Source organism: Ostrea edulis, chromosome 3 (genome assembly GCF_947568905.1).
Source record: "Ostrea edulis chromosome 3, xbOstEdul1.1, whole genome shotgun sequence".
In the NCBI taxonomy this organism is placed as follows: domain Eukaryota; kingdom Metazoa; phylum Mollusca; class Bivalvia; order Ostreida; family Ostreidae; genus Ostrea; species Ostrea edulis.
Window position 1 is genome coordinate 20,571,951 of NC_079166.1, and position 22,355 is coordinate 20,594,305.

Here is a 22,355-nt window from a genome sequence, read left to right on the forward strand (position 1 = left end):
GCACTTTAGATAACTGGTGAACGCGAAATCTCTCTAGATCTGAAAGGTCGACTTTCAGGAAGAACATTAAAAGAAAGATAACCCTTGATGGAAATCATTGGTAATTACTGGTTTAATAATTAGAAATACAATGACACGGTTACCCAACCATGAAGCTTAGACTTGGGGTGTACCAAGTTATTTGATACATGCAAACATATTTTGTTCCAGGTGTGAAACATGTACTAAATATTGTCAGAAATTCGCATACATGTTGTTTTAATATAAATTTTAACGGTGAATACTTATCAGTGAGTTCTACTTTTTGAACAAACAATCGCAGGTAAAAACGAGAAAGACAATCCTGCATTAAAACATGTTTTCCTTTAAGAGTTGTCTCTGATTGCAAATACTGGAGTCGCCATTGGGTGCATATTTTAACAGAAAGCTATTTAACCTCTAATTTTAAAAATAAACCAAAATTGTCACCCCACGGAAAGAATCCGCTATACGGTACTTCATCATCCCCAATCTACATCGTATAACGTGTAATTATTTACCTGCATGTAATACGTATAATTATTTACCTGCATGTAATGTGTATAATTATTTACCTGCATGTAATGTGTATAATTATCTACTTATATGCCATGTGTATAATTATCTACTTATATATAAGGTGTATAGTTATCTACCTGAATGTTAAGTGTATAATTATTTACCTGAATGTTATGTGTATAATGATCTACTTGTATGTTATGTGTATAATTATCTAACTGAATGTTATGTGTATAATTATCTATCTGTATGTATTGTGTATAATTATCTACCTGAATGTTATGTGTATAATGACCTACCTGAATGTTATGTGTATATTTATCTACCTGAATGTTATGTGTATAATTATCTACCTGTATGTATTGTGTATAATTATCTACCTGAATGTTATGTGTATAATTATCTACCTGAATGTTAGGTGTATAATTATCTACCTGAATGTTAGGTGTATAATTATCTACCTGAATGTTATGTGTATAATTATCTACCTGAATGTTATGTGTATAATTATCTACCTGAATGTTATGTGTATAATTATCTACCTGTATTTTAGGTGTATAATTATCTACCTGAATGTTATGTGTATAATTATCTACCTGTATGTATTGTGTATAATAATCTACCTGTATATTATATGTATAATTATCTACCTGAATGTTATGTGTATAATTATCTAACTGAATGTTATGTGTATAAATATCTACCTATATGTATTGTGTATAATTATCTACCTGAATGTTATGTGTATAATTATCTACCTGAATGTTATGTGTATAATTATCTACCTGAATGTTAGGTGTATGATTATCTACCTGAATGTTAGGTGTATAATTATCTAACTGAATGCTATGTGTATAATTATCTACCTGAATGTTATGTGTATAATTATCTAACTGAATGTTAGATGTATACTTATCTACCTGAATGTTATGTGTATAATTATCTAACTGAATGTTATGTGTATAATTATCTACCTGTATGCACTGTATGTGATTATCAATGTCTATATAATATGTAGAATTATATATATGTGAGTAATATGTTTAATTATGTACCTAAATGGGGTATATTCAATACCTGTATGCAATATTTTCTAAATATTTACCTATATGTAATATGCATTATAATCTACCTGTAATATGTATGGTTATATACCTACATGTATATGTAATATGTAATATGTATAATTATCTACCTGTATGTAATATTTATAATTATCTACCTATATGTAAAATGCATAATTATCTACCTGTTTGTAATATGTATAATTATCTACCTATATATGATATGCATAATTATCTACCTATATGTAATATGCATAATTATCTACCTGTATGCACTGTGTATAATCATTTACCTGTATGTACTGTGTATAATTATCTGCCTGTATGTATTATGTATAATTATCTACCTGTATGTATTATGTATAATTATCTACCTGTATGTATTATGTATAATTATCTACCTGTATGCAATGTGTATAATTATCTACCTGTATGTAATATGCATAATTATCTACCTGTATGTAATATGTATAATTATCTACCTGTATGTATTGTGTATAATTATCTACCTGTATGTACTGTGTATAATTATCTGCCTGTATGTATTGTGTATAATTATCTACCTGTATGTATTATGTATAAATATCTACCTGTATGCAATGTGTATAATTATCTACCTGTATGTAATATGCATAATTATCTACCTGTATGTATTATGTATAATTATCTACCTGTATGTATTGTGTATAATTATCTACCTGTATGCACTGTGTATAATTATCTACCTGTATGTAGTATGTATAATTCTCTGTCTGTATGTATTGTGTATAATTATCTACCTGTATGCACTGTGTATAATTATCTACCTGTATGTATTGTGTATAATTATCTACCTGCATGTAGTATGTATAATTCTCTGTCTGTATGTACTGTGTATAATTATCTACCTGTATGCACTATGTATAATTATCTACCTATATGTATTTTGTATGATTATCTACCTGCATGTGTATAGCAATCTGGCTCCATGTACTGCTGCATTTTTCATTGATTGGAAATTATTTGGATTTGGATTTTTGTGTAATTTTAGATCTTTGAAACAAGACAGAGATTTGAACATACGCAATCTGTTATGTACATTATATTCAAATAAAAAACTTACATTTCAACAAAAAAAGTCAACAATTTTATTATTATCATCATTATCATCATCATCAACAACAAGGTAATGTGCTTCTCAAACATGTGAACTAAACAAACTTTTTATACAGTAACATTTACACCTTCTGTGTGGCTCTTTGAGAGGCGACCACATATGCACAAAGACTCCCTATAATATATATATATATATATATATATATATATATATATATGACCACAGAAACTGATGAAAAACTTTGTAATATTTACTTATATGATTTTATACTCGTAATTTATAATCATTACATTCTACTTAATGCAACGTTATACATTAGTTCTTGTCCTATATATATAAAACATGTATACTGACAAGGGGGCTCAATATCTAAAATTTAGAATCGGACTTGACTTTCCCAAATGATTGGATTGCATGTACATATTTAAACAAATGAGCCTTTTTGTCGGTAAGTGGTTTTTCATATATATACACCACAATATTGCCATCTTTAAAACAACACATAGTTTTAAAGTTTATGAACAATGTTTTTTGTCACTTTTGTATTTTGCTCTTTCTTATTTACTATTTGCTCTTTCTTACTCTGGCTGAATTTCCTTAAAAAATTTGAGTCATGGTAGATGTATTTTAAATGTCAATGGATGAGATAAAATTTGTGTCAGTAAATTGTCAAGGTTTATGTAGTCAAGAAAAAAGGAGAGATGTCTTGAAATTATTAAAAACAAAAAAGTATGATATATATTGTTTACAAGATACCCATTTTGTTGAAGATCTTCATAATATTGTAAAACAAGAATGGGGTTATGACAAATGTTTTTTCAGTTCATTTGCAACAAATGCAAGAGGTACTGCAATTCTTTTTAATAATTCATTTAATTTTACTTAACATAGAGAAAAAAAGATATCAATGGTAATTTTATTATATTAGATGTGGCAATTGAAGATAAAAGATTAACATTGGTGAATTTATATGGGCCAAATAGAGATTCACCGGATTTTTTAAAAAAATGTTGTAGAAAAAGCAAAGGATTTTGAAAATGACGATTACATTTTTTGTGGTGACTTTAATTTTGTTATGAATCCAAAGTTAGACTGTAAGCATTACAAAGAAAATACTATAAACAATCCTAATGCGAGGAGAACTATGATAAAAGCCATGGAGGAGTTAGATATTTTAGACATTTTTAGAGAATTGCATCCAGAAAGGCAGCGATACACATGGAGACATAAGAATCCTACAAAGTTAGCGAGGTTAGACTATTTTTTAGTGTCAACTTCCTTGTTTAATAGTGTCCATGATGGTTATGTTGAAGCAAGTTACAGGTCAGATCACTCTATGGTAACTTTTTCTATTAAACTACAAGAATTCAAAAAAGGAAAGGGCTTATGGAAGTTTAATAACTTTCTTTTATATAATAAAGAATTTGTTGAACAAGTGAAAAAGACAATTAGTAACACGAAACAGCAGTACGCGATTCCAGTGTATACATTTGATAATATTAATAATATACCTGACAAAGAAATTTGCTTCAAGATTAATGATCAATTATTCTTGGAAATTCTTTAAATGGAAATAAGAGGGCAATCTATATCCTTCTCCTCATATCTTAAAAAAAGTAAAACCCAAAGAGAGGTGGAATTATCAGAAACTATACAACAGTTAGAAGAACAAGAAGGTGTTATAGATACACAGGATCTTGAAAATGCAAAGAAAGAACTAGAAACTATTCGATTAGAGAAATTAAAAGGGGCTATGATTAGATCAAAGGCCAAATGGATTGAAGAAGGTGAAAAACCTAGTACCTATTTCTGTAATTTGGAGAAAAGAAATTATGTTAATAAAATAATTCATAGAATCGAGAATAATGATGGTCATACTATTACCAGTCAAGAAGAAATATTAGAAGTGGTATGTGATTATTATGAAGAATTATTCAAGAATAAAAATACTGATGGGGATTAAAAGGCATGGGAGAATGATAATATGTTTAAGGAAGTCCGAAAACTGTCTTTTGAAGAAAGCCAAATATTAGAGGGGGAATCACGTATAGTGAAGCCACTGACACTTTGAAAAGGAATGAATAATGACATTAGCCCTGGTAGTGATGGTTTTACAACTGAATTTCTCAAGTTTGTTTGGAAAGATTTAGGTCAATTTGTCTTACGATCTTTGAATCATGCATTTGTAAATGGTGAATTATCTATTACTCAAAGACAGGGTGTTATCGTCTGCCTTCCAAAGCCAAACAAGCCTAAACAATATTTGAAGAACTGGAGGCCTATTACATTATTAAATACAGTCTATAAACTTGGGTCAGGATGTATAGCCAATAGAATAAAAAGAGTTTTACCTAAGTTGATAAATGGGGATCAAAGTGGTTTCATACCAGGGAAAAATATATCAGAAAATACCAGGATGATATATGATATTATGCATTACACTCAAGTCAAAAATATTCCAGGTATGATCCTGCTTATTGATTTTGAAAAAGCATTTGACACAGTGTCTTGGGATTATTTATTTAATATTTAGAGTATTATGCTTTTTTAATTTTGGAGAGGGCATTCAAAAATGGGTAAAGTTATTTTACACAAATATTATGACAACAATAAACCAAGGTGGGAATTTATCAAGATGGTTTTTGAATAGGAGAGGTTGTAGACAAGGAGACCCAATATCCCTTTATTTATTTTTACTATGTTCAGAAATTCTAGCGATCAAAATACGAAGTAACAAACAAATTCAGGGTATACACATTAATAATGAAATGTTTCTTATAACACAATTAGCAGATGACACTTCTATTTTCCTTGACGGTTCAAAAATGTCATTGGAAATAACACCACAAGAGCTTCAGGATTTCAAACTTCTGTCGGGTCTTGCAGTTAATTATTCAAAGAGTCAAGTTATATTGATCGGTAGCAAAAGGTTTTGTGGGGAAAAGATAGTGAACAACACGGAGTTGGTTTGGGGAAGTAAGACATTTCAAGTCCTGGGAATTGAATATGATATTGATTTGGAACAAATGGTTAAAACAAATTATAACAAAATGGTCTTGTCTATCCAACTTTAATTAAATCAATGGAAAAGAAGAAATTTAACACCAATAGGACGAATAACGGTTGTTAAGTCCTTAGCAATTTCCAAAATAGTACATTTATTCATTTCTTTACCAACTCCTACGAAAGACATCATAGAAAAGTTAAATAAATTATTTTTTTGATTTTGTATGGAAAAGCCCTGTGGCTAAGATTTAAAAAAAAGTAGTTACTCAAGAATACATAGATGGGGGTTTAAAAATGGTAGATATTGAAAACTTTGATGCAAGTATGAAAATTTCATGGATCAAAAAACTGTTACAAACTACAAGTACACCAAAGTGGCAGAAGATTTTAGGAGCAAGCATAGATATTTACAAAATAATTAAATTAGGACCAAACTTTACATTAAAAAACATTAAAACCTTTAACAATCATTTCTGGATGGATGTTTTTAAATCCTGAAAAAAACTCTGCATATGTTTTGATAAAAACAATGCTACTAAAGAAATGTGTAAAAGTGTAATATGGTATAATGACAATATACAAGTAGATAAAAAACCTATTTTTTTAAAATCATGGTATGAAAAAGAATTTTTTTTTGGTAAACTCATTGATAAATGAGAATGGAACATTTTTATCATGCGATCAATTTACAAATATTTATGTTGGGGTGCATACAAACTTTTTAGAATTTTTTAGTGTATTACAAGCAGTTAAGAAACATTGTAAAAATGTTGCTCTTAATCATTTGAGCAAAGAAGATGAACCTATTATGCCATTACATATTTTACCATTTGCCTTTGCTAATGCTGGAAATAAGAAAATATATAAGATTTTCAATTATAGTGGTGAAACACCAACAGGTCAAAAGAAATGGAACAAAAAAATTTACAATTACAGACCAGGAATGGAAAACAATTAATCTAAATGTTTTTAAATTTACAAATGATAGAAAAATACAGTGGTTACAATATAGAATAAACCAAAGAATATTAAGTACAAATACTTTCTTGAAAAAAAAAATAAAATAATCAATCATGACATGTGCAGTTTTTGTGTTAGAGAAAAAGAAACACCAGAACATATTCTATATGAGTGTGAAAAAGTGCAGAATTTTTTATGTATTGTTTATAATTGGTTTTTTGAATCTTTTACATTTGATATTGTCACAGATAAGAAAGCATTTTTACTTGGCTGTTCAGAGAATGAATTGATTAATATCATAAATTTTCATTTGAAACATTATATATATTATTCTCGATGTAAAGAAAGTCCACTGCTTTTAGTAAAACTTAAGAATATCTGGATAAATGTATATCATATTGAAAGACACATAGCTCTTAAGAAGAGTTGTATAGAACTATTTGAGGAAAAATGGAAATTGTTTAAAAAACTGAATGAATGATTTTATATTACATTGTGTATAAGAATATTATAGGCATATATGCTACATTACATCAGCATAATTTGTGCATGAATATATATTTCTACTGATTTTGATACCAAAATGTTAAGACTTTTAGATTGTGCACAGGGTAAACAAAACAACATCACCTATGTTGGCAATTATTTCCCATTATTTTATGTATTTGTTCAGCAGCCAGAGTAACTTTTCCCTCTATCTTCTTACTCTTTACTTCTATCTTTGGTATGAAAGCCTATCATTAGTATGAAAGTGAGTGTTTGTGTAAATAACATTGAGTCCCCATACCCGCTGGTCAGGTTGGGATGTAGGGGCAGTTGTAAAAATCCTGACTAAAAGAATTGAATAAATGTGTTGAACCAAAAAAAAAAAAAAAGGCGCAGATAACGAACAGTGATCAAGCAATATGAAACTGAAAGTTGGGCAAACACGGACCCCTGGATATACCAGAGGTGGGATCAAGTGCCTAGGAGGAGTAAGCATCCCCTGTCGACCGGTCACTCCCGCCGTGAGCCCTATATCTTGATCTGGTAAACAGAGTTATCCGTAGTCAAAATCAATGTGTCAAGAACGGCCTAACCATTGGTATGAAACAAGTCAGACTGACCATCATTAAATTTTGCTCGTCCAGTAAATGTCAGTCGGTTGGATCCCCTCCTGACAATAATTCCTAGATCCGTTCGTGTAGCTTAAAAAACAGAAAACACTGATGGGTTAATAAATGTTCACGAAAATGAAAATGCAAAATGAATTATTGTAAATCTGAAGCGGTAATTTATATTGTGAATTCGAACAGAACAAATCTGTGTTGACAGAAACAAGAAAACAAAAACCAGACCGAATAATGGAATGAATAAAAACAGAATTCAGAAGATGACAAGTAAGATACCATGATACGAGGAAACTAGACAAACCGGGCACCTGTAACACGTTAAGCAAGTCAAGTATATAGAATGTGTGTTGGGCGGTAGCAAGCGATTTTATGAATGTTGAATAGGTGTATGTGTAGGTAATGAAAGTTTGATAATAAAACGTTGCAATACAATATGCGCAAAATAGCTCACAGAGGCGCATTGTATAAGTGTCTACTTATTGGTCAATTTGTTAAATTTTAAATTGAACATGTTCTAAACAGATTGGTTAATCAAAGGGATCAAATTGATATTAGGATTCGGTTAAACGTTTATAATGCGGTAGGGCATGTTCCAAACATATTATGATAAGAGCAGACTCTAATTCAAATCACACGAACTGAAATTCAGTTCAATTGGGTTTCTGTATGAAATGTAAAGATAGCGAACAATGTTCAATCTCATAACTCCTGTACAAAATTAGAAGTAGGACAAACTCGGATCCCTAGACACAACAGAGGTGGGGAAAGGTGTCTCAGAGCCGCAAGCATTCCCTGTTGATTGGTCATTACCGCTGTGAGTCCTATACCTTGATCAGGTAAACGGAGTAATCCGAAGTCAAAGTTAATATAACTATATTTGTAAATTAGAACGTTGTAACAAATATATCATTTATGAAATGCTGACTTTAAACGAGACTGTCGAAACCCCTGAAATATCACCTTATTTGTCAGTAACCTTTCTCGATTCAAAAGCTGATCATAGGCAGTCGCCATACATATACGTATCTATCTTTTCTTTCTCCTTAGGTGCATTCGGGTCAAGTAAAGTGTGCTCACAAATGACAACAATAATTTAGCTCAGATAAAATGTATGTACTTTTTCTGAAGGTACCTGTAATTACTGCAAAATGTTCTGTATGAAACGAGGTTATACCAGAGTGAAGTAAAGGATTGTCGCATCTTGTCTAGAAATCGATAAACCTGTGGCCAGACACGGGAAGTGATTGTAGTGGAGTCCGTGATCTCTGATTTAACGGATAAAAATAGAAAGTACATGTACACTGTAGATCCGTTTATCGGAATTTAGGTAGCAATCGAGAGGAAGAACTTTCAGTGACGGATCTAGGGGGGGGGGGGGGGGGGGTACTCGTTCTGGAACATCCCGTCTCCCTTACGGCGGAATATTTTAAAACAAAAATGGTTTTTAAATACCATTTTGACCTCTTTATCTACACCTTTGTAGCGGAAAAGGGACAAACATGAGTTACAACTTCCATCACACCCTTCCTTTTAACAATTTCTGGATCCACGCCTGGTTTTTACTTTAATTCTTACCATTTCACTGACTGTATATTATTAAACTTTTTTTAAATAATGTAAACTCTCTCTGATTATATGTATTTAGTGATTTGTTCATTTTACCAACAACAAAAAAACAAAAACAAAAACAAAATCCCTTTTCATTTATACACGTTAAGAGGCTCCCTGTCCTATGATTGCAGTTTGAGAAATAAATTCACCAGAAGTGAATTTACAGAAAATATTCTATCAAATGTGAGCAGACAATCTTTCTTTTGTTCTTGTAATAAAATATCGCCGACGGAGCAGAATGAATCAGATTTATCAAAGTCTGGGATATGTAGTGTGTATACGACATTGCCGCATGCATTATTTCCATTTTTATAAGATCGGGGTCGTTATCTAAATTAGATATGACAAACAGCATGCGCATAACGGTCACCGAGAATCGAGATATGCACAATACTGAATGCTGGGTAATGTCGTGCATTCCAAGTTGTAACGAAGACTGTGTCAATAGAAGTATTGTCGTGCATGGTGGACATTAAGTACTAAGTGAGAAAATATTCCGATTTAGCAGTTCCGTTATTTCGTTTAAGCTTTATTATGTCGGCTTAAAGTACATTTGTGAAGTACCAATATGTTTGAATGCAAGAGTAAGGACTTGTAGGATGAGAGCCCGCAGCGGAACCGGAAATGATACACTGCTAGATGGCTTGAAAGGCTGTACTCATCAGGAAGTCGCTGTTCTGACCATAGCCGTGCTGATACTGGTTCTGGGAGTGTTTGGAAATATTGTGACATTCTTCAAAATAGTACTCAAAAGAAAGTTACGGAAACCAGTTCAAATTTCAATCGCGTGTTTGTCTGTTGCGGATTTCTGCAGTTTGTGCATGCAGTTTATTAGGATACCTATTGCACCGTGCAGCAACACGCCCCGTGTAGTAAGTGTGCAACAATTTGTACTCAATATTACAGCAGTGGCGATAAATTCTTCAACCATGCATATCATTCTATTGACCGCCATTCGTTACGGTCTGATCGTTCATCCGTTTCAGATGATATCTCGGCTGACTTCCTCCAAAGTGATAGCCTGTTCCTGTGTTTCTTGGGTCATCAGCATCGTTTTGGGAATTTTGTACGGAATATACAACCGGAAGTACTACAATCACGAAATAGAACAGGGTACAGACACCATTGTACAACTGTCAATCGGACTGTACGTTCTGTTGGTACCATTGACTTTTTTCTTGATTTTCTGGATCATGGAATTACGCGCCATGAAGAAATCTCTCCTTCCTCAACGGACGTTAAAATCTATTAAAGGTGTTTCTCGGATGATAACGATGATTCTAATTCTTTATGCTGTATTCATGTCTCCGTACGTGATAGCAGACATCTGTCGCTATCTGCATCACCACCACGACATTGCCCTTCCACAACACGTCATTTTACGTCTGTATACCGCGGCACAGATCACAATACTGATGAACTACGCAGTGAACCCTTTTATTTACTTTTTGTACTTTAGAATTGTTTTTCAGGTGAAGGCTTGGTCGTGCAGGGCCCAAAGCAGATTATCCATTTTAAGGACACGTGAATATCATGAGAAACAAAACACCACTGTACGAGTTAATCAAGAATGATCAATAGTGATATGGTAGCAGGGGACAGTTTCGCACTATAGGCCCGGTCAACTTTTTCAAAAAATGGAATTACCCCGTATTTGAAGTGATATTACATGTGTAAAAATGTATACAATAATTTTAGGATGCATGTCAAATGTAGCTGAGTGCTTAGTAAAAATGTTGATATACAACATGTAGGTGTCACCATGATTCCTAGCATATAGATGGGTGCAAATACGAAACTAAGACACGTGGTCACTTGCTGAAGAAATTCCGGTGAAAACATGCAGGGTCTAGCAAAAGGTCTGTAGCTGTGAGGGAAGGTGGATGGCCCCATATGAGAGGTAGATTTTTGAGAAGGGCAGATAGGGTTCTTGATTGTGCACAGTGTCTAAATCCCCATGTTTGGTACTGTGATGGTGTGGGGGTGGTGCGGATTAGCCCAAATGAGGGAAAAGCAAAGCAAAAAAGGGGAACCTGCTCAGAGCATGTTTTGTGCACCAGCACCAGTATTTATAGATTGCATGTAATTTAGGGTCGTAATTTATTAACTACACTAATATGAAATACAAGTATTGACATAAAAGGGAAATATGAATTTTCATTAGTCTGTCATAATCTGACTTTGGTGTATACCCCCTATCCACAAGTTTCAAAACCAAAGAAACTGTCCCCTGCCACCTATCCATCCTTATTTATTGCAGGTAAATTGTACCCACATGTACAATGTAAGTACATTAAATGGCGGACGATATAAGAATGACCAGTTTTTATCCATAGTTTCGAATTCCTCAATTGTTTTTGTTTACCCTCAGTTTAACTAGTAAGTGAGTTAATGGTAGTTTATTCTGTGGGAGACAATATTGACCAGATTGTATTATGTGTAGTAGTATTTTAATAGACCACGTGAATCTGTTTTATTGTAAGAGGTCAGTAGATTGTTGTATGGTGGAAACTTTGGGGATAAAACAGTTTTTATAAAGTTTGCTTTTTTGTGCCAGTTCTTTATGAATAGCGCGGTCTGTTTTTGTTGTACAAGATTCATAAAATATCTGTAAGTCTGTTGTGTTTGTGCTAGTTCTGTTAATCACTGAGTTGAAAATTCTTGGATATATGTTAGTTACTTGTAAGTATACACGTGTTGCATCACAAATGCATAACATTTGTAGTTTTATTAAATAAAAATTCCATATATTATAATGTTACATATGCGATTTTTGCACGATGTCTTCGGTGATATGAATTATCAGTGTCCGTACAGTAAAGTGTAAATAGACTTAGAATTTTCAAATTGATGTAATCTATAAAATATTGCTTTTTATAAGTCAACGGAATCCATTCATGTTCAGGTGCTACATCAAACAGGTTCGAACCTGAGGTTTATAGCTTTGTCAATTCCATTGGTAGAAGTATATTTATAATATTTACATTGAAGGAAAAATACAAAAATAAGAAAGAAAACAATCGGGGGGGGGGGGTCAGGTGTCATTTTATTTGTTGTTGGATTACAGTGTATATCAAACTTGACCTCTACTTTTGATTTATTTGCATCATCTCGTTTTGTCTGGTGGAATCAACACAACAAAACGACAAAAATAATCATTATATTACACTGATAAATACTCGTGCCTTCTATCAATATACTATAGGGAAAAAGCTTATTGCATGTCAAATTGGAGTGGCTATTTGCACTTGAAAATGTGGACAATTTCCTCATGTAAAATTAAAAAGTTTAAAAGAACGTACCGGTACCGTCGTGATATGTCGAGGTATTACAATGGCTAGCTTCTAACCAGTTATCTTTTGATTTTAAGTAGGAAAACATAGGTTTCCTTTTATTTGTTTCTTATTACAAGACAACTGTATAGAACCCACGCCTCGATATATCAGAATAGGTCGCAATCATTATGCATTTTTCTGAAATATCGTGATACATCGTGATATTTTATTACTTTCGCGATACAGTTCTACCAAATATATCATACATTCAGTACTTCAACCTATCCAATAGAAATTGTTATGTCAAGTCAAATATTTAAAGGAAAATGAAAAGGATTACTTATATTGGCGTAAGGACTTTTTTATTTTGAAAAAAAAACTACATATATTAATCTGCACAATTTTACATGTCGTATATTGTCAGTATATATATATACCCCTAATGTTCAGACCAATAAAACGAGATTAATATTGAACTAGTACCGACTAGAACTAGTACCGACACAGATGCATGCTGAGCTGTTGTGTTCAAAGGCTGAGGAGTTAATTTCCTTAACTATAATAAAATATGTCAATGAAATATTTGACTAGCACTTCATGGAATGTTTGCCAACATGAAGCACCGCAATCCATATCTTCATGTATATTTACATATATTTTCATTTCTTTCGGGTCGGGATTCCCAATCGTTAAAATAGACGAACTATATTGATTAAGATTCATACGCGCATCGTTTACAACTGCTATGCATTCATGAGGAAAATTGAAAAAAGAAACATTGGAAATGTACATACATGTATCTAGATATAAACTTCAGGGAGAAATAGTTTTACTAGTTGATTTGAACATATTTTATTGTCTAGATACGTATACACAAACATGTATATTGCGATATAAAGTACGTGAGCGGATCAAATGATCTAATCTTATTTATATTGGGAACACTCTGTACTGGGGCGCTTTTTCAATAGGGAAAAATTGGGCACGAGTTATTTTTTCTTCATATGGGAAATTGTATGCCAACCTCCTTTTTTTCTGGGGTGAAATCTGACCAGGCTAGTTTTTCCGGGGACAAAGACTTTGCCGTGATACAGTTTACGCTGTACAACAGGGACGACTTCCATACAGCAACTATAACATTATCCGGAAAAGTTGTAAGATATAGCAGTGTTTAATTACAACGAATTCCAATTGGGATTGTGAATCCAGAAAGTGTGGTTACACATGGTATTGATATTGAATTATTACCATGGTTGAATTCCGCCTGGTATACCGGTATCTAAATGCGCCATGGTATACATATACACTGTTTTGGGAAAAAAATCACATAACTTGAATTGGAAGCTGATGAAACATAATAAAAAGAAGATATTGCTTCGAAGAAGACGTCATGTCATTTTCAGCATCATGAAAATGTATAAAAAGTTACTAACCCTGACAACATTTCTTAGGATATAGATAATGACCATTTACATAGAATATAAAACCTTTTTCAGTATCAAATAGTCTTTTATCATACCCGGTGAATAAAATTCTTCAAAATGATATACATATGTATTTCTATCATGCACAAAGTTTAATTGAATAAAGGTATTTGCAAAAATATATGACGTCACATGATGGTAGAGCTACCTTAATTCGATACCCAGCTATTTGTACCTCTCATAATCACATTTATTATATAGTTAATAAATATTTTGTTATAAAATCTGCGTAAAATATAAATAATGTTGGCGTTCAATATCCTGAGAATTTATTGAACGCTAACTTTGCATTGCGTAAATTGTGTGCACCCGAAACATTCCGAGTATGAGCGTTCAATATTGACCTTACCGTAACGACGTAAACAATCCAAAATGGCAGACGACGGTCCTCCGAATCTGACAGATACGGTATTTGATATCGTATTTGATAGAAACAAATATTCATTTTATTTACTTAAACAAAATGTTTTACTGTACATAAAATATGATGTCTCCATTCACAATATCAGTTTGCTTCATGCATCAATGACGGGTTTAAAGGACATATCGCATGTTTTTAAACATTTTAATTTTTTCAGCAAAATTAATTCATTTCATGCCTAAAACTACTGTACATGTATTTTAAATGAAACAGTTTGCGTACTTTTCGAGTTTGAAAGCAATGAAATTCAAATCTTGCGATATGCATATTTTCTTCGATATTTTACGCGCCATTATCTGTGACGTCATATGCGACCTCGAGCGAGAAGATTTGAAAACAGTTGAAAGCCATTTCATAAACAGATTAGATTTAATTGACAAACAAACAATTATCACATTAATAGCTTGTAAATAACACTGCATTCGGGTGTTTTGTGCTATTTAAGGGTGTACTTGCTGTCAGTAGAGAGGATTTGGACTGTGTTTTTTTTCATTTTTCGAAGGAAGGTATGAGGGACAAGACGTGAATATATTTTGGCAGCACAACGACTTTGCCATAAAAACTCCCAGTAGAATTTGTCCCTGTACTTTTTCAAACAAACACTTGGACAAAGACGTAGATAAACTGCGAGAAAATGGTTCTGAACAGTTAATATTGCACACTTTCACCTGGAATGCCAATATTGAAGAATTCTCGTCTATTTTAGAGCATTTTTGAATGAAAAGGGATATGATTTAACAACTAAATACTTTAGCTATATGATAAAAGGGTTACTGGACTTATATTGGTGAATATTGCAACCTCGTGCATTTTAAAACAGCCAACTCGTACCAATACAAGTTCAAAAACCTTATATTATTATATAGCTAAAAAATAGTCTATTATAAAGTCTACGTAAAATCTAGAGGATGTTAGCGTTCAATATCCTGAGAATTTATTGAACGCTAACTTTGCATTACGTAAATTGTATGCGCCCGAAACATCCGAGTATGAGCGTTCAATATTGGCGTTACCGTAACGACGTAAACAAGCCAAAATGGCAGACGACGGTCCTCGAATCTGACAGAGCCGGTATTTGATATTTACTAAAGCAAAATGTTTTACTGTACATAAATTATGATGTCCCCATTTACAAAATCAGTTTGCTTCATGCATCAATCACCCAAAGTCAATAAAATCGTGTAATTGAGGGTTTCAAAATCATAGTTTATCGACCATTCAAAATATATATGGTAACATGCGTTTATTAATGGTAAATATCTGTTGAACACTCACCTCAAATTGTTTCAAGTTAAGTATGACAGATGTTTTTTTTACAGTAGGTCAAAGTATGGTATATTTTTCGAGATTTTTCTCACATGTAACCTTCGTTACCGAGTCCTTGACATGATAATATGTATTTCCATGTATTATTCCATAACTTGTATTGGAATTGACCGAACATATATTTTTCTACTTTGCGAAAGACAATAAATACAGGTTTTCAAAGAAAATATTTAATCAACACAACAAGAAATTATCTGCTGTAAAAGTCAGCAATAAGATTTTAAGAGCGCAAAATAAACGACTAGATATCACTTTCAATATCTTTGAAATGGCACAAAATAAAATTGATTAACAAATATTCTCGAACAGTTCAATATGTATGAAACATGAAAACAAAAGACTAGCAATAGATAAAGAACGATAGCTTTTTTGTATGTAAATGAAGTAGCGCTATAATTATGCAACGTATGTTTCAACACTTACACAACAGTACATCCATGAAAATATTATGCCAAAACGATGTCATCATCAGTTATTCTTTACGATTGATGTTGCAAAATCATAACGATATCACTTATTCAATGGAAATACCAATCATAATAGAAATATAACGTAGACAAGCAAAAAAAATTACCAAATGTGTCTTTTCTTCTGAATTTGTTAATTTGCAATAAATATGCGATTAAAACAAAAGTAAAAGATTGATGTTTCGCTATATAAATGCTCATGATTCTTATAGAAATAACAGACACATGTTTTGAAACCTGGATTGCTCTTTGTTATAATACACGATGAAAGTAACGTATGTTTCTTATTTTTCCTTTCATTACTATAAACACATCATTTCTATTCAAAAAATGGAAAGAATCATATTTACCCATTTCTACCAATCTGTTTACAATAATAATATATAAAAAATGTTTAATTTCCCAACATTTTGATTAAATGTATACCGAATCTTATGTTTTTGTTGCTTATTTTGGAATACCTTTCCATAGAAACTGTCAGTGGACATACGCTATTGTACTGGTGTCCCTTATGAATAGATGACCCGCATTGGATTCCAAGTCACAAGGTCAAAGGTCATACAAAATTACTCAAACGACTAGTTGCTTATACGTATTTTGAGAGACAAAACTTACATGTATCATTATGGTAGCCTTTGACCGGTAGTTAAACCTTTATTTTCACTGTCTATACAGACATTCTACCTTTTCAGTATTGCCACAAGGGGAGCATATAATATTATTTCTAAAACATTTTTTCATGGTTGTTCTTATGTTTTAATACATTTTTTTTTCATGGTAGTTATTCTGTACTTCTGCTCTCACAAGCGCCATTTCTGAAAAAATAAATAAAAAATTATAAACAAGTAGAATAATATTACGTAACGGAATTTCTGGTAACATACGTTACACTCAGATAAAATATTTTTGAATGATTTCTCTATAAAATTGCATAGGACAATCATTAGAGATTAATCCCTTCATTTCTAAGATATATTATGAAAAGATGCTGAATTTTAGCAAATTGATAAATGTAGAGTTGCATAGTTACATGCATCATAAATAGGACAGTAGCAGAGAAAAACATGGCCTGTATTTCTTGCAGAGGATATCTGTATATGCTATTGAATACGGGAACAATAACACATTTGTTTCTTCATAACATAGTTGATATTCAACAAACATATCATTAATGATGATATTTTGTCAATATTTAGTTCAATATTTGATGTCTAATCAAGCATTTAATTAAGTAGCATACGTTACTTTGAGTAACGTATGTTACCAGCATTCTACTCAATGTAATTCTTACACCAGAGGAATTTCGAGATATTTGGAATACGATATACATTCTTTGATATCAGAAGAACAAATTCAGACCAAAACATTCCATCTGCTTAATCAATATTGTACATCAAACATTTCAGTTGTTGTAACAGTACTTACCGTAAGAGAAAATTAATCCTAATTCTCAAAGTTTAACACGTATTGACTTTCAAACTCAAATGTTCATAGTAGACGTTCATGTCGTATACCATATCATGCAGATAGCAAAAACACGCGGGAAATTGTTCTATCATTCCCTTTAATTAATTTCTCGGTAACGAATGTTACATCACGAATGTTACATCTTGACACGTTTGTCAAATTTCAGACCAACCAATGACTTCTGCAAAAGAAATGTTTATATTTTCATTCTCTGTACACTACGAGATTTTCATAAAAGGGGCAACATTTGCTCTGCAAATACGTTTTCATAAAAAGTTTGTTGTATCGTACATGTATGTTACATTTCTAAAATCAGAATGCAAAATTTTGAGAATAATGATGACTTCTTCTCAATGCCACATCCAAATATCGCTTGATGAATATTTTCCCGCAGTTTTTGAATATTTTAGCGCCAAAATAGATCAAAAACATAAAGATAATACGAAATCTTTGTCCATACATTGGGTGTTTAATTGACCCTATGATCACATAATATAATCTGGCGACATGGAGTAATATATACACCACTGCTTAAAATCATACGCAAAAGGTGTTAAACTTTTATTGAATGAAAATGTAGGAAATACAAATGATATTAACGCAAAGAAAATTAAAAAACACTCTCTCAGATTTTTATATTTGCTTGTTCAATTTTAAAAATTGAGTCGGCGACAGTCACGTATGTTACAAAATTAGGGTATCTACGCTTCCTACCAAGTTTATAAGTAAAGGGGAAATAAAAAGTATACCATGCCTAGGGAGGCTATGGGTCCATGAAAGTATAGCACACAAAATATATGATTTGATATAGCTTATTTTCTAATAAAGTGCCGGCGACATCGATTGCACGCTTTTATTGACTTTGAGTGTAATGACGGGTTAAATATTGAACAGTTTAGAAATGTATGCTGATATTGCACACCACCTTAGATGCCAATATTGATGAATTATCGTCTATTTTGGAGTATTTTGAGTGAAAAGGGATACAATTTAACTACTAAATACTTTAGCTATATAATAAAAGTTATTGAACTTACATACATAAGTAGGTGAATATTGGCACTCGTTGGCTGTCAAAATGCACTCGCAAGCTCGTGCATTTTGACAGCCAACTCGTGCCAATATTCACCTATATAAGTTCAATAACCCTATAATACATGAACGATGCAATATAGGACGACGTAAAATTATCAAAATAATATGCCGTCTCTGTACCTTGATTATCTTAGTGGTAATGAAAGAATCTATTTTTGTAGGGAAACTTTTTTCTATACAATGTGGATTTTGTTCATAAAACACTAATCCAATCGCACCGAAATTAACTATCCTCATGGTACAGTGTTGTTTTTGGGATATATATTAAATGAAAAGGGAAAAATAATGAACGGTGACCAATCTCTTAACTTCTTAACTCTTAGAAGGAATGCAATACGAAATTAAGAGTTGGGCAAACACGGGTCCCTGGATATACCAGAAGTGGGATCAGGTGCGTAGGAGTAGACCAGTCACACTCACCGTGGGCCCCATATCTTGATCAGGCAAACGGAGTAATTCATAGTCAAAAATAGTGTGTAAAGAACGGCCTAACAATCGGTATGAAACATGTCAGACATCATTTGGCCCAATGACAGTTTGTATTGGCAAACTAGGTCATAAAATTTGCAAAATGCAACTCGCCTGCACATTCCTATGCATGTATGTACAAGATTTAAGCCACGCCTCTTATACTCAATTTCTTGCATAAATATAAACACTGACTGAAGACCTTGGATCCTATTGGTTTTCAAGATTAAAGGTCAAGGTCACCGAACGAGGAATTTTGAAATTTTTAATTTGAATGACATTTAGTTACGTGTAATATTCTGTTTTATTTTTTATTAAACTTCCATGAATGCATCATTCCATTACGACCTGGATTCCCATTGGCTTTGAAGGAAAAAATGTAAAAGGTCGTACAAATGCAATCAAGGTCATTGGAGATGATATTCATAATGGCTTCAAAAGCTTTGATCTCAAACGCATTTGCAAGGATGCAAGCTGTTTTAGTTCAAGTTCTCTGTTCTTGCAGGCATTTGTGGTTAAATATAAAAAGTCAAGATCAATGAATCGAATATTTAATCTCATTCAGGGTTAGACTCCGTCGCGATAGCTCTGGTGTAGCGTTCGCTTTGTAACCAGGATGTTGTGAGTTCGAGCCCTGCTCGTGCCATGGCCACGTCAAACCTAAGACGTAGTAAGTATAGATAATGTTTTATCCTTCGCCAAAACTCGACATTTAAAAGTTAGAAGCATGAGTCTTTTGGATATGACCATAAAAACGGAGGTTCCGTCTCGCACTAGGCGTTGGCACGTTATTTAAAGAACCCTCATCGTCACAGTCGTAACCGCTATTCAAATATAATATTCAAGGTTACTGAAACGTTGGTCTCATTCCAATAACAATTTTAAGAAGGGATAACGTTCCAATGGCTGATTTTTTTTTAATTTTTTTTTTTGAGACATGAATGAAAATATACATATAAACAATACTTATATTGCCTTTGAAATCTACTATTACCTACCTACAGGTAGCTCAATGAGTTGATGCATAGACTGCTGGGCTCGAGTCCAGCAGAGGTTTTAAATCTTTTTTCGGATTACTTTCTACTATAACATAATTTAAAGAAAAATAAATAAATACAGCGAATGTGAAAGTTTTCAATTCAAAATATTGCTGTACATGTCCTCCACTTTTCAATCATATTAGATTTCTCTGGTGTGTTATTCCTCCTTAAGACTTCCATTTTGCAATGTTTTATGGACTTCTCCATACGAAATTATATCGTAAAACGTGTAGCTGAGGTTTAACAACTTCTCGTTGTTCATATTAGATAATTCAAGCACTTGTTCCCCCAATTCATGAAAAGCATTTAGAAGCATCTTCTCAACAATATAAACACCCAGATCATTGAACACGCTATCTGGATTGCGGAATCATTTTTCCCCTGACAGCTGTCAAAAATGTCTTGGAACTGAACGGCATTCTGTGGTGAGCTTGGGCGATTGCTTTGTAGGTTGGGATACTTAAGCCGTGCTTCGACATCATAAAAATAAACATATTAATTAAAACAACCGTTCACGAATGGATGTATAATTGGTGCAACGAACGTTTCCGAAAAATTTCATTGTAATTACGCGTGCATCGCATACCGTGAAAACGATTTTTCTGACGGTTTTTGGGACGTGGAAGACTCCTATCTCGAATCTTGCGAACTCTGGCGAATTACTATGTGATAAAATACGACGACATGGGGTGAAAAATTGTTTTATTGCCAATTAAAATCTGTGTGACTGGTGAGTGTACTTTCAAATTCACAAAAACGCTTCCGGTAATGCCGTTGGGATACGTATTGAACATGTATCGTTATGTTCCTGAATAGCTAGGGTGAGATTTATCGCAACGTTGTGATAGGGAATATCTGTTTGTGCTGTGAGGTATTATTTTCGTAAGTGGGGAATTATAATTGATAAATGAAATGTAACAGTGGCGTGGAGAAAAATATGGAATAGAACGTAAATATTCAAAAGAATATCGACTTAAAATGCAACCAGGGACCAATGTGACATCACTTCCTGTTGATGACCAGGCCACAACCGATCTTCTTTGCAAGGGATGGGATATCGTTGTGTTGTTGATCACCACTTTAATCTTACTTTTTGGATTTACTGGGAATTTAGTTACAGCTACAAAAGTGATTTTGGACAAACGTTTACATAAACCGGTCCCCGTCTGCATATCGTGCCTCGCCATTGCTGACCTGCTGACGCTGAGCTTTCAGTATGCTCGCGTGCCTCTTTCCCACTGTCGTATAGAGGTCAGTATTCCGACCCGCGAGGCTCTTCTGACTATCACCGCCATAATGGTCCACTCTTCAGCCATGCATATAATCCTCCTGTCTTTGGTTCGGTACGGACTGATTGTACACCCCTTTGCCATGAAATATTGGCTCACTTCCGGTAAAGTGGTCATCGCCTCTTTGTCGTTTTGGCTCCTTAGTCTGCTTATTGGACTTTTATACGGATTTTACAATCGACAGTATTACAAAGGAGAGATTGACGACAATACGGATTCCATCGTTCAGCTAGCGATCGCTTTGTATATTTTGATCGTGCCTATTTGCTTTTTCGTGACTTTATACGCTGCAGAGATGAATGTTATGAGGAAATCACTTATTCCAGAGAAAACCATTTACATCAAGAAAATTTCAAAGATGATAAGCTTGATCATGGTTTCGTACATCGCTTTCCTGGCACCGTATGTAATTGCCGATTGTTTAAGGCTGCTATACATGAAACAGATCTTATCGATAGACAAAGAAAATTTCGAGACTATGAAAAATGTGATGTTCAATATTGCTCGGGTTTTTATACTGTTAAATTATTCGATAAACCCGTTCGTGTATTTCCTGTTTATACGTTGATAAACTGTAGTAATTTGTCTACAATGTGATATTCGTCAAGGCATTGGAAACTTACACGAGTCCGGTTGT

General features: G+C 33.0%; 1 protein-coding gene and 1 long non-coding RNA gene across 2 annotated transcripts in view; both read left to right on the forward strand.

The window, feature by feature from the left end:
• Positions 1-12,003, forward strand: part of LOC130052547 (uncharacterized) — a 65,561-nt gene extending 53,558 nt beyond the window's left edge. Inside the window, exon 2 of the long non-coding RNA XR_008800887.1 lies at positions 11,141-12,003. This is a non-coding gene — a long non-coding RNA (uncharacterized LOC130052547). The remainder of the gene's footprint in view (positions 1-11,140) is intronic.
• LOC125677679 (pyroglutamylated RF-amide peptide receptor-like) lies at positions 9,724-12,003 on the forward strand. Its single transcript, XM_048915797.2, has one exon. The coding sequence runs from the start codon at positions 9,986-9,988 to the stop codon at positions 10,958-10,960; it is 975 nt and encodes a 324-aa protein (XP_048771754.2). The 5' UTR covers positions 9,724-9,985; the 3' UTR covers positions 10,961-12,003.
• Positions 12,004-22,355: the final 10,352 nt, after the last annotated feature.

Coding starts and splice junctions, on each gene's coding strand:
- LOC125677679 (XM_048915797.2), top strand. CDS start 9,986: ATGAGAGCCCGCAGCGGAACCGGAAATGATACACTGCTAGATGGCTTG.